General features: G+C 37.2%; 1 protein-coding gene across 1 annotated transcript in view; it reads right to left on the bottom strand.

Annotated features, from left to right (window-relative positions):
* The window catches only part of Adam7 (ADAM metallopeptidase domain 7), a 46,174-nt gene that overhangs the window by 5,951 nt on the left and 25,284 nt on the right, over positions 1–14,939 (bottom strand). Inside the window, exons 10-20 of the mRNA XM_063234547.1 lie at positions 14,529–14,613; positions 12,752–12,882; positions 10,913–11,087; positions 9,368–9,457; positions 8,195–8,390; positions 7,687–7,789; positions 6,877–7,063; positions 2,914–2,994; positions 1,746–1,824; positions 1,135–1,240; positions 487–586 (exon numbers count right to left, since the gene is read on the bottom strand). Coding sequence (XP_063090617.1) covers positions 487–586; positions 1,135–1,240; positions 1,746–1,824; positions 2,914–2,994; positions 6,877–7,063; positions 7,687–7,789; positions 8,195–8,390; positions 9,368–9,457; positions 10,913–11,087; positions 12,752–12,882; positions 14,529–14,613 — 1,333 coding nt within the window. The remainder of the gene's footprint in view (positions 1–486; positions 587–1,134; positions 1,241–1,745; positions 1,825–2,913; positions 2,995–6,876; positions 7,064–7,686; positions 7,790–8,194; positions 8,391–9,367; positions 9,458–10,912; positions 11,088–12,751; positions 12,883–14,528; positions 14,614–14,939) is intronic.

Raw genomic sequence — 14,939 nt, 5'->3', positions numbered from 1 at the left:
TTTTATTTACTTTTCTGTACTTTCTAATTATCCCTTTGGTTGTTTGTTTCATGTAGGAGTTTTTCAGAATTTGTGAATCTAATTTGCATTTGGGAATCATTTTCCTTATCTTTTTGTAACTGATTTGTAATACAATTTTATTTGGAGAAGCACTTTGTATGGCTGATTGTTCTAAATTTATTAGGCTTTTTATAGCTTAGACTGTGGTTTGTGGTTGTTGGATTTTTCCATTAGAGTGCAGCACAATGTTCTATTTTGTCAGTATCTTCTGCTCTGATGTAGTGTCTTGGCTGCAGTTCCCTGTTTGAGTTAGTTCAGTTCCCCTCGCTTGCCCTATAGGCTGCTGGAGAGCTTCATGTATGTGAAATCTTGTTACATTACTTCTTAGCATGTCCTGCTTCCCTTCGTGTTAGAGCCAGCTCTGCTATAAAACATACACAGTTGTGGTTTTATCATCAATTAACTGTCACAAAGAACACTGCTTACTTGTAGGGGAGGAATCTCGGGCAAAATTGGCTCAAATCTCCTTGGCTGCTCATCCCCCAAGTATCCTTTATTCTCCACTCCATGCATGTCACCAGGTGGGCTGTCGGGAAGGAAATCGCACATGGAAACAAGACATCAGATAGGATTGTGGTTAAATGTGAAATATGAGTGTTTTGAGCTTGTGTTTGTTTTTGATTTCTGTCATACTTGTAGTTGAACTTAGAGCCCTCACAGTGTACTATATTCCTCGACTTCTGTATTTTTTGTTTTGATACAGGAACTTACTAAGTCACTTAATTGTCCATACTAGACTGTAACTTGAAATCTTCCTGCCTCATCCTCCCAGACTGCTGATATTAGAGATGCTGAGAGATGTTTTAAAATATGGACAGTCAGGTTGTACCTTATAACAACTGAATATAATTTCTTGGGGCAATAGTTTTTGAAAGACACACAGGTGATTGTAAAGTGTAGCAAAGCTTGATAACTATAAACATTTGTAAGTATGTAAAAGTTTAATTTGTCGTACTTCTCATCTGATCTTTATCAAGAGTCTCAATATTTTCCTACACTAATTATTATCCTTTATGGCTACCAAGCTTATATATTATCAGTAATTGTGACCTTCAACACAAAATGTGGACCTACCTCTGATGTTGCTTCAACTTCACACATCTTTGGTAACGAATTAATAACACAATGACTCCAATACCAACAACAATCATGAGAAGCACAAGGACCATGATGCAGATACCTGCAACATTAAAACAAGGGGTGGGCGACTGTGGCCAGGGCATCAACTTCAGGACAAAGGAATGTTGACAGTTAACGGAGATGTCCCAATGCTATTTCTTTCCTGACACTCTGTAGTGTCTCCTCCCCTTAATATCGTATATAGGATAAAAAGGCAAAACATGCAATATTTCATCTGTATTAGAAATATTTGGTTATATTTAAGGGAAACCATAATCATCAAGAAAAGTGTTTGTTACTAGTTATTAGCTATTAAGGCCTTTTTGGATTGCACATTTTTTAGAAGAGCTACACCACATCTAGCTAAAAGGGGATGTATGAATTGTAAGGACAACTTTAGCAAATTCAACTTAGGTTTCCAAACATGCAAAATAGTAAGATGATCAAATAAACCAAATATTGTGTAAAAGTATAAGACATACACAGCTAATGTGGAAAATCAGGAAAAACACTCTCAATGAGTAGGCTTTTTATATATGTGAGATAATACAGTCTAGGATGCTCACTGGTAACATTGATGGTCTCCTCCCAGTCTGTAAGTATATGTCCTTCTTCACACTGACACTCAGATTCATGACCATCCTCCTGAAGAAGCAATCAAGCACACAATTTTATCCAGTGCCCCACATAGCTATGTTTCCTAACTCATTTATGTTAATGTTAGTTCTATACCAAGCATACACATACACACACACACACACACACACACACACACACACACACTCACATATGCTGTTTGATTAAGAACTAAACTGTGCACCAAAATTAATGATGCACAAAAGGGAACAAAATACAAGAAGAAACCACTTTTGAAGGAAGCCTGAGATACTGTTGACACATTCAGACAGAGGAACAAGGTTTGTGTGACTTATCATTCCAGAAAGCATCCATGCTCTTCAATGAACAGCCTCAGCTAAAGATGGACGTAACATGGACAAAGGAGCAGACTCCAAGCTTAATAACAGTGAGATAATATTGAAGGGGAAAAGGTGGTGGGAGAATGTTTAGTTTATCACGAGAGTACTGTGTAATGCTAGGAGAAAAGATTCTAAGGTCGTCTACTTGGAGTTAAAGCTAGGCCCTTCTTCTTTCCTCCTAACACAACATCAGTGTACCTGGTTCCATTAAGATGGGCATGGGCATAGTAATTCATCCTTTGAGATTGTAATGAAGATTTAAAAACTGTACAGAAATGTGGGTATAATTATACCCTACTTGAAAGAATGGTGCATATATAAAAAAATTTTAAAGCATGACTAACTGGGATTAGGAAAGCTATCACCCATCAATATAAATTTAGTAGTGTTGAGTTTCAAAATTTAAATTATTTGTTTTTTTCTCAATAATATTAAAAGAGTATTGATGTAGACATACGTTAACTACAGGTAATTATGTGACAAATTAAAATTTAAAGTTCAAGTTTAAATTTAATAGGTCTATAAATAGTTGGATACCTAGATTATAAATTAATAAAATATTCCCTTGCAATACTGGCAATATCTGTGTGTAAGAATATGTAGGTTAGTTCTTTAAATGAATTGATGAAAGATGAAAAGAATGAATGTCAACTATAAATTTGATTAAGAAAAAGAGCTTACTTACAGGCCCAAGACTGAAGGTTTTTATAAACAAACAACTGATAAGATGCTAACTTAAAAAACAATCAGATCTTACAGAGTTTTCACTGCACTGCGAAGGACAGCTGCTTGAATTGTAGATCTGTTCAATGTTTACACATTCGCCATCCATGCACACCTAGAAGTGAGGTAAGCAGCACGAAACAGAAGAAATTATAATTTATGTGACATTGTAATCTTTTTTGTTACATGTAAAATTTACATCTTATATGATTTAAATGTAATCCATGTTTTTCTCTTTTGCAAAATTCTACATATAAAATCGGTAGATGTAGAAATCTACAGGATTATGAGTTTATGTGTGAGCATTAACACATGTAAAGCATTAATTATTAAAAGTGTCTTTATTCTTTGCATGTTAGTCTACCAAAAATTCTGCATTCATAAAATAATTTAGCCTGTGTCTACCAAGTTTCTGTTGATTTAATATGAAGACCTAGAGCTTTAAAAGCCTAATTACTGGCTAAGCCTTTTGCTGGCATCATTAATTGTCTCACTTCAGCTGGGCACTTTTGAGTCAACAGAGATTTGTAACAATGATTTTTAGTCACCACTGAACATATTTTAGTACTTTTCTAATAAATATATTGGGAAAGAATAGCTAGAATTTTTACAATTCTATAGATTTATTGCAGGCCAGCACTTCTTTAAAGTCGTATTTCCTTATTTAACTTTCTAAGTCCATCTCTCAACTGACTGAAATAGTTTAGGCACTTTTTGTAGAAAATAACTGTAGTTGTTATTTCTTTAGTCACGAGACAGGAACACGTGTCATTTTACTACTTTCCTGTCTCAGTAATAATTGAGCTGTTTGTGATTTTTGCATTGCCAGTGTTCCCCAAACTCTGTTCGTATTATTCCATTATCTTTGGGCATTTCTTGTTCTAGAGAAACATGATAGTATCTGGGGGTAATTTTTCCTGTAGACAAACAAAGACCTGCTCTCTTGGACTTGCAAATGTAGTTTTCAACCTTGACCTTAATAACATGAAGGTACCACAGCTATTTTCTTTATGTGAATTTTTCTGACACTAACTAAACTTTTTATTTCATGTATTTATTTCAGATCAGGAATTTAAAAATTATTTAATTATATTTCAGTCCTAGTCTATTTTCTTTACTTATAATTTGTATTAAATGCATAGTAGAATTCTTTGATTTTTCACAATTTTTATGCATTGTTGTTTTTCTTCCCCTTCTTCTCCTTGTCCCCCTCCCCCTTGTCCTCTTTTTTCCTCTTCTCTTCCTCTTTTTGTTCTTCTCCCCCTGCTCCATTCTTCTTCTCTTCTTTTTTTTCATTGTATTTCATGCTGTTAACAATATAGTATAAGGAAAAGAACCTCGGAGCACTACGGTGTGTTTGCCCTGTCTTTCTGTGCCAAATTAAAATTTATCCAGAAAAAATAAAATACTTAAACACAAAAGTGTTTTGTACATTTAAATTCACTGTGCTTGATCTAACATTTTGTGCAAAAGTTACGAGAATATTCTTTGAAAACTCCTCATTGTGAAAACCCCCATTGGCTCTGCATGGATTCCTTGTTTAGTTGCTGGCTGAAGAGCCCGTAGGACTGAGGCTGGTATGTCTTCCCTCATGGATGACAAGTTTCTGTGTTTGTGGTATCAGGGGCATGATGCACTAAAAGGAGTGTATTCCAGAGCATCCGCTTCCTAACAGCCCCCTTCTTCATTTTGTACTGATCATAAGCAAGGGGATGCCATGCTTTGCTTGAGGTCTCAGGCTGGTTTTCCAGATGTAAAGTAAATAAATAATTGTTTGCCATTTTCTTCAACCTAAAGCCACATACACTCCATCTTGTTGAATGTCCTAAAATAATCCTAGTTTATGGCTGCTCATCATTCTGATATCCATTTGAGGCCCGTCAGTGGGAAACTTTGTACTTAAAATATATGGACTTGAAATGGAAGTCATCATTAAATTACTAAGTTCTAACTCTCTTTTATATTCTGAGTTTTTGCCTTCCAATTCACTTCTTTTTCACATTTTACCAATGAAAGAGTTGCCGGCCCAGATGGAACACTGTAACCAGAAAAGGCTGCAGCTAAACTCCTCCCCCCCCCCTGCCCCCTATGCACTTGATTGTAACCCTATATCCCCATCCTTAAGGACCTGTGCGCCAATGAGATACCTGTGCATCTCTAATGGCATTAGGGTGCTGCCCTAAGCTTAGGCTATTTAGACTCCCCCATGCCACGTGTCCGAGAGAGTTCGCCAGAGAGAGAGAGACCTCCAGATTCCAGCGGCCAGCGCCGGCCAGCGCGCCAGTCTCCACTCCCCGTGTTCCCGGAGAGACCACAGACCGGCCCCGGGCTCGGTGCAGTGGAGGCTGCGCCCGGGGCCGGCGGCGGCGGGGGCCCCCTCCCCGCATTCCCGGAATAAAGCCACCGCTGACCACTACTTTCACGGCCGTCCACTCCGCTCCATTCCTCCCGCGGACTTCTCCTCCTCTCCCTTCTCTCAGACCTAACAACCAATGCCATCCTGAAACTTGTGGGTGGTGGCATAGAGTCAGAGGGAAAATACACCACAGTGGAAAACTTCTATTTCAAGAAGCTGATTTTTTAGAGTGCTGGAATATGTTTTCCATATCGTCTTGATTAGCTTACTATTGTTCATATCACACGCTCTAACATTTCACCTTGGTCTGATACACTTTTCCAACGTGATTCCTTGCGATCTATTCCATTTCATTATTTACCATTCCAACCAAAGCTCAAGGATCAACTAATTTCTCAGCTCTTTAAATGTGTCATTATTGTGCCTTTGCGTACCTTCATAGGTTTTTTTTCTAACAAGACTTTTGTGTTTCCTATAAAATTATTTATAATAGCCAAGACATGAAAGCCTATGTGTCCATCAGCAGATGAATGGATGAAGAAACTGTGCTACATCTCAACAATGATTATTATTCATAAGAGACAATAAAATTCTGTCATTTGTGCCTACAGGGAGGAGCTTGAGAGATACTGAAAGTATGCATGGGTTGTGTTAAGGTGCAGAGAGATGGATTCTGCATTGCACCTGTTCTCATTCCTCTGAAAGCTAAGATAGCTGTTCTCAGAGAAGTGGGAAGCAGAATCATTGCCAGAGGCTGGGAAGGGTGGAGAGAAAAGGGGATGGTGAGGTTGCTGAACAGGTTACACTTGTGTTTACATAGATGGAGTAAGTTCTAATGTATGATGGCATGGTGATCATTAACCGTAACTTTTATTTCTAACTAGAAAAGGTTTTGAATGTTCCCAGTACAGAAAAGTTATAAATATATGAGGTGATGAGCACATTCATAGCCATATTCCATCATCACATACTGAACATTGGGTTAAAATATGACACTGTCCCCGTAACTGTACAATCAACAAGTGTCAATTAAAATTAAGTTTAAAAGCTGAAAAATAAAAAGTAAGCAAGTCTTTCCCATTTTCTCTGTGTTAAAAATGTTCACCAGGTTGAAACTGAAAAGTAAGATATCACCCATCTTCCATGAGCACATAGCCACTGCTGCCTTTGGATTCCAGATGCAAACCAATCTGGAATCTAAGAAAATGGTGTGACTGAATTGTGATGATCTCTTTAGTTTACTATATGAAATTTTCAAGTATTCTCATCTTTAAATCATCTGTATCTAGCGTAATTTCTGACAACTTCATACTTGGCCAATATATATGGTTGAATAAATAAAATAAATGAGGGACCCATACTGATTTTGTAGTTATGTTAATTCAAAAAATATCACTATAAGTCTAGTAGAAATATTAATTAAGCCTATATATAACAATTACATATCATTTTATGTTACTAAATTAAGCAAAAGGAATATCACAGTGTTATTGCTACTGTTCCTCAAAAATAAAGAAGTAGTAGCCATTTTTTCCCTGATTTCCCATGTGTAACTCCCCCTGGAACCAATTATAAGACTCAGCACTCTTTCTGAGCAGTTGAACCAGTCAGTTGTAATACAACAAAGAATTTCCATCTCACCATCTCCTCTCCACATTTTGTTCCAGAATCAACCAGACCAATATCTTTAGAATTGTGATATAAAAAGATGGTTTTGCATTCGATGACGACATTCTGCTTTCGATCCTTAAGAAAAAAGGTTTTGATTTCTCTGGGGAGAGGTGAGTGGTGTCCTCCGGAACAGTAAATCTTGCCACACTTCACATCTCTGGAGGGGAAGGAGAGAATTCTCAGACTAGGGACTGTAAACAGAGCTTCAGAGACCAGCCTGCTGCAAAGAAGCCGGGTCACATTTTTTTAGATTCAAGTTAGTCAACAGGATATTCAGGCTTGACCATGACTAAGCAAAGCATTAGATGGTTAAAGTCGTGGTCCTGGAAACTCAGAAGAGGAGATTAAATATGCAAGGCAATCACTTTTAAATTTCTCTATGATTCTCACAGATCTGTATTAGTTCAAGCTTACAGAAGATTACATTTCACTAATGACTTGAAATAACATGACTTTCATCAGGATACTGGGATTCCTCTCTGCTCTTCCCTTCTGTAGAGCGTATCTGTTGATTCTGATAACAAAGCTGCAGGTCTATTCCCATAGTAACCCCCATTGCCATCTCAGGCAGCTGCTAAGAGTAAACTAAGGGAAATCACTGTCCACTTCCAGCTCGCTTGCTGAGGAGCACAGCTGAACTTGGCCATAAGTTTTTATGATGGTTGTTCTCTGTTTTGCCACATGCAAAAATTCCTACAGAATGTCATTTGGCAGACCTGGAAGTCTTAGCTCATCAAAGCCTACCATAGAGCACTTACTGCTTTTTCACTGGGCACTTACTTCTCTTCACAGGGAACGAATCTGTTTTCCTTGTTTTTGCAGTAACCAAAATTGTTTCCTTTTTTATTCAGCATGTAGCAGACAGGAGGGCTCTCTTTTGCGTCTGAAATGCACAATGATTCGAAAAAAGTAAAAGAACCAAAGACCCCAGGAAAATTGGGAATCTTAAAACACCTTATTTTCTTATGCAATTGACCTTAGTATCATCCTGTATCATGTAGTGTGAAGTAGACTGGAATAAAAAATTTAAAAACTATTCCATTGAATAGTTTTTAGGAGAGTATTGTAAGTAGGAATGGAGGTATAAAACAATAACACATGCACATTAATTAACATACTCAGACAATTAATATTGGAGGAAGGACCAACTAACAGAGGTAATACTCAAACAGATACTAAGCAATACTTTGGAAAAGTATCAAAATTTTTATCATTGTCAGTCTTGTCCCAAAATCTTAAGGAGAAGTTATTGTCTTTATATTAATCATTCACTGTGACAATCTCTCACCATCATCAAACAACTCAGTACACTGATCCTGCCGTGTGGGACATTTCCCCATGAAGCAGTAGCCTTCTCCATTATTGCAAGGAAATCCATTGACTCGGAACCTATCCTTAGGACACTCAGAGGAGTGGCCAGTGCAGACTTCGGGAAAATCACATTCATCATTTCCTGGCCTGCATATGGACCCTGCTTTCTTTATCTGTTGAAGAGAAACAGAGACTGCATTTTTGACACACTTAGATAATGTAAATTCCAGTAAATATGTAAAAAGTTGACCATGCAATCTATCTTTAAACAAACAAACAAACACACACACACAAAAAAGGCTCTAAGAGTACGTTCTAATTTTTTTCTCCATTCCACTGAGGACTGTTGTCATTTGCAAATGCTTTCACTTTTATGTAATTTTAAGCATAATAAGATCATGATTTGGGACTTTGTTACGAAAGCAGCCTTAGATAGAAGTGTAATGGATATAAAATGGTAAAATGAGCAAGAATTCTCATTTATCTTATATTTTTCTTGCTTGCTACCTGCATATAGTGGGAAACCCTATCTATAGTAAAGAATCTCCATTCCCAAGAGACCAGTATCTCCATATGAACTGGAAAAATACCCTGGAATAAAAAATTTTAAAACTTTGGAAACAATCATGTGGAGAATTCTCTTGTTCAGCTGTTCAATATGCATTTACTGGTACTGATTCTGGAGAGATTTGAAGTTGAAAAGTCATGTTTCTTTCCTTTGTGAGCTTACAGCCCAGAAGGGTGATTGAAGTGTCAATAAATCCTTGGACAGAGTCATCTAGTCTCCTCTAGGATTATTTCTCTGCTTTATTCGCCATGACTACTTTGAAATCCCAGTATAATACTTTTGTCCTTTTAGTTCAAGTTGTTGGGACATCAGTTTTTACTCCCGGATGAGGTTATGTAGGTTGGTAATAATTTACAGAAGGGCAAGAACAGTCTGGTCATGTGACATCATTCCTAAAACACCAAAAAATGCTTACTGGCTTCTCTACTCCCCAGATCACAGCATCACCTGTTCTCAGAAGTCTGAGCACCTCTGCATAGATAGTGCCAAGAATTTATGGTGATTGTCCATGGCCAACAGCTCCTTGGATTTATATAACTTAAACTGAAAGCAGAGAAACTATCTTCCAACCAAGTATCTCACCTGACAAGATTCACAGCATTCTCCTTGTGCACAAGTAGATCCTGGCTTCAGCATACATGTGTGTGCATCACAGCAAAGATTGGTGCACTCCTGGCAATAATCAAAAATTAACAGAAAACTGATGCGTGGCTTAGCTTTTATTTAAATGGAAGCACAACAAATCAACTCATTAATTTTTCAGAAGTAAAGACAACTACATGATCCCTGGCTACAATGTATGGATAAAGGTTACTGTTCAAAGTTTGAGTTTGGGATGTTAGCTGCAATTCCTTCCCTCCTGGCTCTTCAATACTGCAGAGTTTATGAGTGTTCATGGGCAGGGGTGCAGTTCCATGCAGGTCTATAGCTTCTGTCCTCTTCTGTTCTGATGGCTCTCATTCCCTGGAAGTTCCTATTGCTTCCTTATGCCAAAATTTGATGTGAGACAACACAGTTTCTAAAGATCCAAATTTGACTTTTGTTCAAGATGACAAGCAGACCAGGCTGACCTTTCTTCTAAAAGAATATATCTTTGTATAATATCAGTGAGGCGTATAATAACTACAAGTCCTACCTACTTAAATAAAATTGTCTATGTCTGATCAGGTAAGGTACTTCCTGTGTTGGAATGAAGCTGTAGAACCATTCCAAAGATGACACTTGGGCAAGAGAATCAGTTTCCAAGATGAAGAGCCCCATTATATTTACCCTAAATCATATAAAGATGAGTTCTTATATCTCTAGACACATCGTTGTCCATATTCTGATTGTGAGGTCTCATGAGAGTTGTCCTATTGGGCTATTTTTGAGATGAGCATAGATTTAAAAACATGGTTTTCAGAGAAGTGACATCAACAGAACCTTGCAGCTTGGTAGCAGTGCAGACTCATGGCCCAGGTCCAGACCTACTGAACCAGAGTCCATTCCCTTAACAACAGCCCACATATTTTTGTATGTGGCTTTCAATTTGAGCGGTAAATTGTCTAGGACACATATTTATTTAATGAGCTTATGAAAGAACTAGTTCTATGCAGGGAAAAAAACAGATTAAGAATGACTTTAAAATTTGTCAAAGCTTTGTTCCTAAATGTCCCAATGATCAAAGCTGTAATAGTGATGTGAAAATTTTGAGAATTTCTGCACTGTGAAATGTTTCCTAACAATGAGAACTGTCCAGGTGTGACAAAGAATATCCCCCTGCTGTCAGGATTAAAACTCAGTTGATTCACTATAAGGGGTTTTGTAAGATGGCTACATGTTACCGTGCATAAGAGTTCACGCATAGTGACAGCTGAGGGACCTTCTCACAGAATGAGCCAATTAATACACAAACCAAGTGAGTGCGAAGCTTCTGAGCTCTAGCAAGGTCATTATGCACAAGGTATAATTTCCTAAGAAACCAAAACGAGACTTCCCCAACATCCTGTCTTTATATGGAAAGAACCTTAGTTTTTAAAAAGCTTTTAAAAGGAACTTGATAGTTAATATGATTAATGGCTATATCCCTGCTTAGATTTCAACTGAATGTAAACTTTATAATTTAAAGACAACATGGTTCTCAAATACCTGAATGGGGCCACAGTCACATTCTTCTCCTTCATCTATTTTCTTGTTCCCACAAAAGGAGAAGTCTTTAATATTGTCAGGAAATGGAATATTGAGCAGGCAGGCTGGTTTATAATCCCTCAGGTACTGCTGGTACTGGGTGTGGCTGCATTTACTGAATTTTATTGCAGGAATGCTAGAGGCAGAATGAGATAAAAATCAGGATTTACTATATCAATGTACTATGTCACAGCAGCTGTAAAAGTCGTATGAAGAATTTAGAAAGGACAAATTCAAATGTTCACTATGAGAGCAGAACAGGATCTAGGCTCATCATTGTTGAAAACATCTTAAAACACAGCTAACACATGACATTTCAGTGAAAATACTGAGTGATCCATCTTCTAGAAAATCATTCCTGAAGCCCACATTTTGGACTAGATGTCCACACTTGCTGCTTCCATGTCTGCCTCCACAAGTCTGGGATAAAAATAGTTTTACAATATTGTTATCTGTGTTCACCAACCTTGCAGTATTAAAAGCTCCACAAAGCAATGTATCATGCTCAATTTAAAAAATAAAAAAAACATCCAAACCAGGCACAGTACTTCGAGCCTGTAATCTCAGCATTCTGAGAGGCTGAGGCAAAAGGATCCCAGTTAAGAGCTCAGCCTGGGCAACTTTTGAGACTCTGTCTCAGAAATAAAAAGCAAATGAAAAACCTACTAGTTAACACAATGCCTGGTACAGAGTGATTATCTATGTTTGCCTAAGCCAAATTGTTTAATAATGTTATAAGCATGCTTAGGAATGCAAAATACTTCTTTAAAAATAAAGTTCCCTTCTATCTTTTGTTTGTCTCCCTTAACAGTATTATTCACACTATGAGTGAACACAGAAGTACTTTAAGAATCATGATTACATTGGATGGGGATGGGAATTCTGTGAGTAAGACTAACTGTATAGATAACCAGGCAAAATTAGATACTGGTGTCTGAGCTCTCAGTTTATGCCCCAGCCACTGTGTTCGTGTATTTTAAGTCATTTATTCTATATATGGAAGAGCTGACAGTCATTCACAGACACAGTCTTAGCATGCACTAAGCATTACACACACCTACTATGAAGAGGTCTAACAATCCTCAGGGCAGGGCTCACCACCAGCTGAATCACAGTGTAGCTGGGCATCCATTCATGCTGCAACTGTTTATGGAGGGCTTAACAGGTTCTCAGGAATTTCTCAACCATAGTAATGTAGCAGTGACCAAGAAAAGACAAACCCTTCTGACTTCAAGGAGCTTATATTTTAGTGAAGGAATAATGTAATAAATAATCTACTTACATTTTACATAGGATATTTTAGATAGGGAAAAGTACAAAGGAGAAAGCCAAACCAAACAAAACAAAAACAAAAGGGAGCGGGGTTAAAAAAAAATACCAGGATACACATGTGATGAAAGAGGATTGAGAAGTTGGGTTAGGTGGCCAGGGAAAGCTTTGCTGAGAATGGATTTGGGTAAAGATGTGAGGCAGGAAATTATAGTAGAGATGGACACATAGGATCCATTTCTCACCTATTTGTGTTTCTTGAGAGTGGTGCTAATTGATCATAGCATACTTTCATAACGTGTGCTGATGGAGTGTTAAAACTTATTTTCATGAGTCACTAAAAAGGAACACTACCAGGTAATAAGGTTTAGCCCTCCAGAATTTCACTACTCATTATAACTGATTTTGTTTCTGTAGCTTCCAGAAAATTACACTTCGTATCAACACATCACTAAAATAGTTCTCTAAAGTATTTACTAGGATATATTCCCCAAATATTTAAATGTGTTCCCAGCATTTTCTGAGCCTCACCTTCCAGCACTATCCATCACGCATTTTCCCAAAGGACAAGTGCATGGGAACTCATCGTGACGCATCCCCAGGTTGTGTCCCAAGTGATGTGCCATTCTGTTTGCAATTATGTTTATGTCGGGCAAAAGATCCTGATGCAAAAAAACAAAATGTTCATTAGAAAGTTTTCAAAGGAAGAACACTGAAGTCCCTATATAGCACTTTGGCTGTGGCTGAAAGATGCAGTCTTAGCTCTTAGTTAGATCATGTACCTCAGCTCTTTTATAATATAATACGGTTGGGAAAATCACACTTTCAGTGTCTTTAGCTCTAAAGTTTTGAAGTATGTGTATGTGTGTGTGTGTATTCACCATTAGGTTTACATAGACTCAACCACAGCTACAGCTAAAACATACTAATGGTGCTATCGGCCGAATGCATGTGTCCTTCTAAAATGTATCTGTTGAAGCCTAGCCCAAAAGAATGGAGATGACAAGGCCATGGGTGCAGAGCCTTCACAAATGGGATTACTGCCCTTCTGAAGAAGGTACCCAGATATCCCTTCCCTGTCTACCTGATATGTGGTGACACAGCTAGAACATGTGAGCTCTGAGCCAGACAGTAGACTCGTCAAAGGCCAAATCTACCAGCACCTTGACCCTGGACCTCTCAGTCTCCAGAACTGTGATAAATAAGTTTCCTTCTTTTATTAGCCATGCCATTTATGGTACACTATTTTGCAAATGTTCTGTAATACATAATAAATGTTAATGATTGCCTTCTGAATACTAGCTATTCAAAGGGGACACAAAACTGTGTGATGCTCTTGCTTTTAATCTGACACTAAACAACAATGCACATAATCTTGTGAATGGAATTTCCATTATGCAGCAACCTACAGATCAGAGATATAATATCCATGGCAGCCTGGTTTTTAGTTGAAACACATATTGTAATGCTTATATGAATGATGAAATATTTCCAAAGAGGGATAGGCTATCAGGTTACTATAAAGCTAATGAAACATTTTTAACATATCCTTTTGGTTCATGTAAAGTTTAAAACGTTTCCTGGACTGATTAAAATGTAAGTGAAGTGGTAACAGCCTACATCAGAGTAGATGGACTGTATTATGCAAAACCTATGTTACTGAAATTCCAAAGGTAAATGTATAGATAGGTATAAACAGAGCTGTGTAAATGTTTTAAAATTAAAATAGTTCATGTAGTAATTTAATCAGCATTAGTTTCTAAGTTCAAGGTGGCACAGTGCAACTAAGCAAAAAAATAAAAGAAATAAATACACACATTCAGGTTATCAATAGTTTTTCTAATAGGGTTACTTTGTCAGCATTTATTAGAAACTTGAGATTTCAAAATGGATTGTGTTTTCTGAATATGAGTTGCAAGGCCGTTTTGATAACATGTGTTATGTGTTTTATACATTTTCTTTTCAGCATGAGAACAATTATCCTCACTTGCTGAATAAGTCATTACATTTTGTCCTTATAAATAATTATATTTAACAGACTAAAGAGCTTTGCTAACCATATGTTAATCCATGCATGATGTTCATTTGAATGCTTAGCTACACTGCTTTACCTTTATTATTCATCAGCAGGTTTTTGTAAGATATTTCTTTTCTCATTTAATAAAGGAAATGTAAGTTTTCATAACATGTTTGCAGGTATATATGACAAGATGCATAAGTGGTGTCTTTCAAGGGGACCCAGAACATTATAGAAATTTAAATTCAACATTTTGATTAAGCAATGTGTTATAAATAGAGCACGACTCACCTTAACAACACTGGCGGAATAAATAGGCAGGCACATCCCCCCTGGATAAGATGCTCCTTGTGTGTGGGTATAGAGCCACTTCCCACTACAGACACGATACAAATACACTCCTCAGTTTGAGTTAGTGGCTTAACACAAAGATTCAGTAGCATTGAACCACCACAGTGCTAATACCTATGCATATGAAAGTGCCTTCTTATTTCTGCAGTTCTTGAATTGAGGATGGATTAGTTAATATTTACCTCACTTTGAACCTAAGCTATAGTAGAGGTACTAAAAATGCTAACTCAAACTTGAGCTGAAATCATAAAGCAAAAACAGTTTTTAAAAACAAAAACTAAAGCCAAGTGTTTGATTTTTTCTTTAGCATATCCTAAACTCAACTCTAGATAAAAATCACTAAGTGATAAA

Source organism: Cavia porcellus, unplaced genomic scaffold (genome assembly GCF_034190915.1).
Source record: "Cavia porcellus strain 051 isolate PalLab524CR breed Dunkin Hartley unplaced genomic scaffold, mCavPor4.1 scaffold_24, whole genome shotgun sequence".
Classification (NCBI taxonomy): Eukaryota; Metazoa; Chordata; class Mammalia; order Rodentia; family Caviidae; genus Cavia; species Cavia porcellus.
This window is presented reverse-complemented; position numbering and strand designations above follow the sequence as displayed.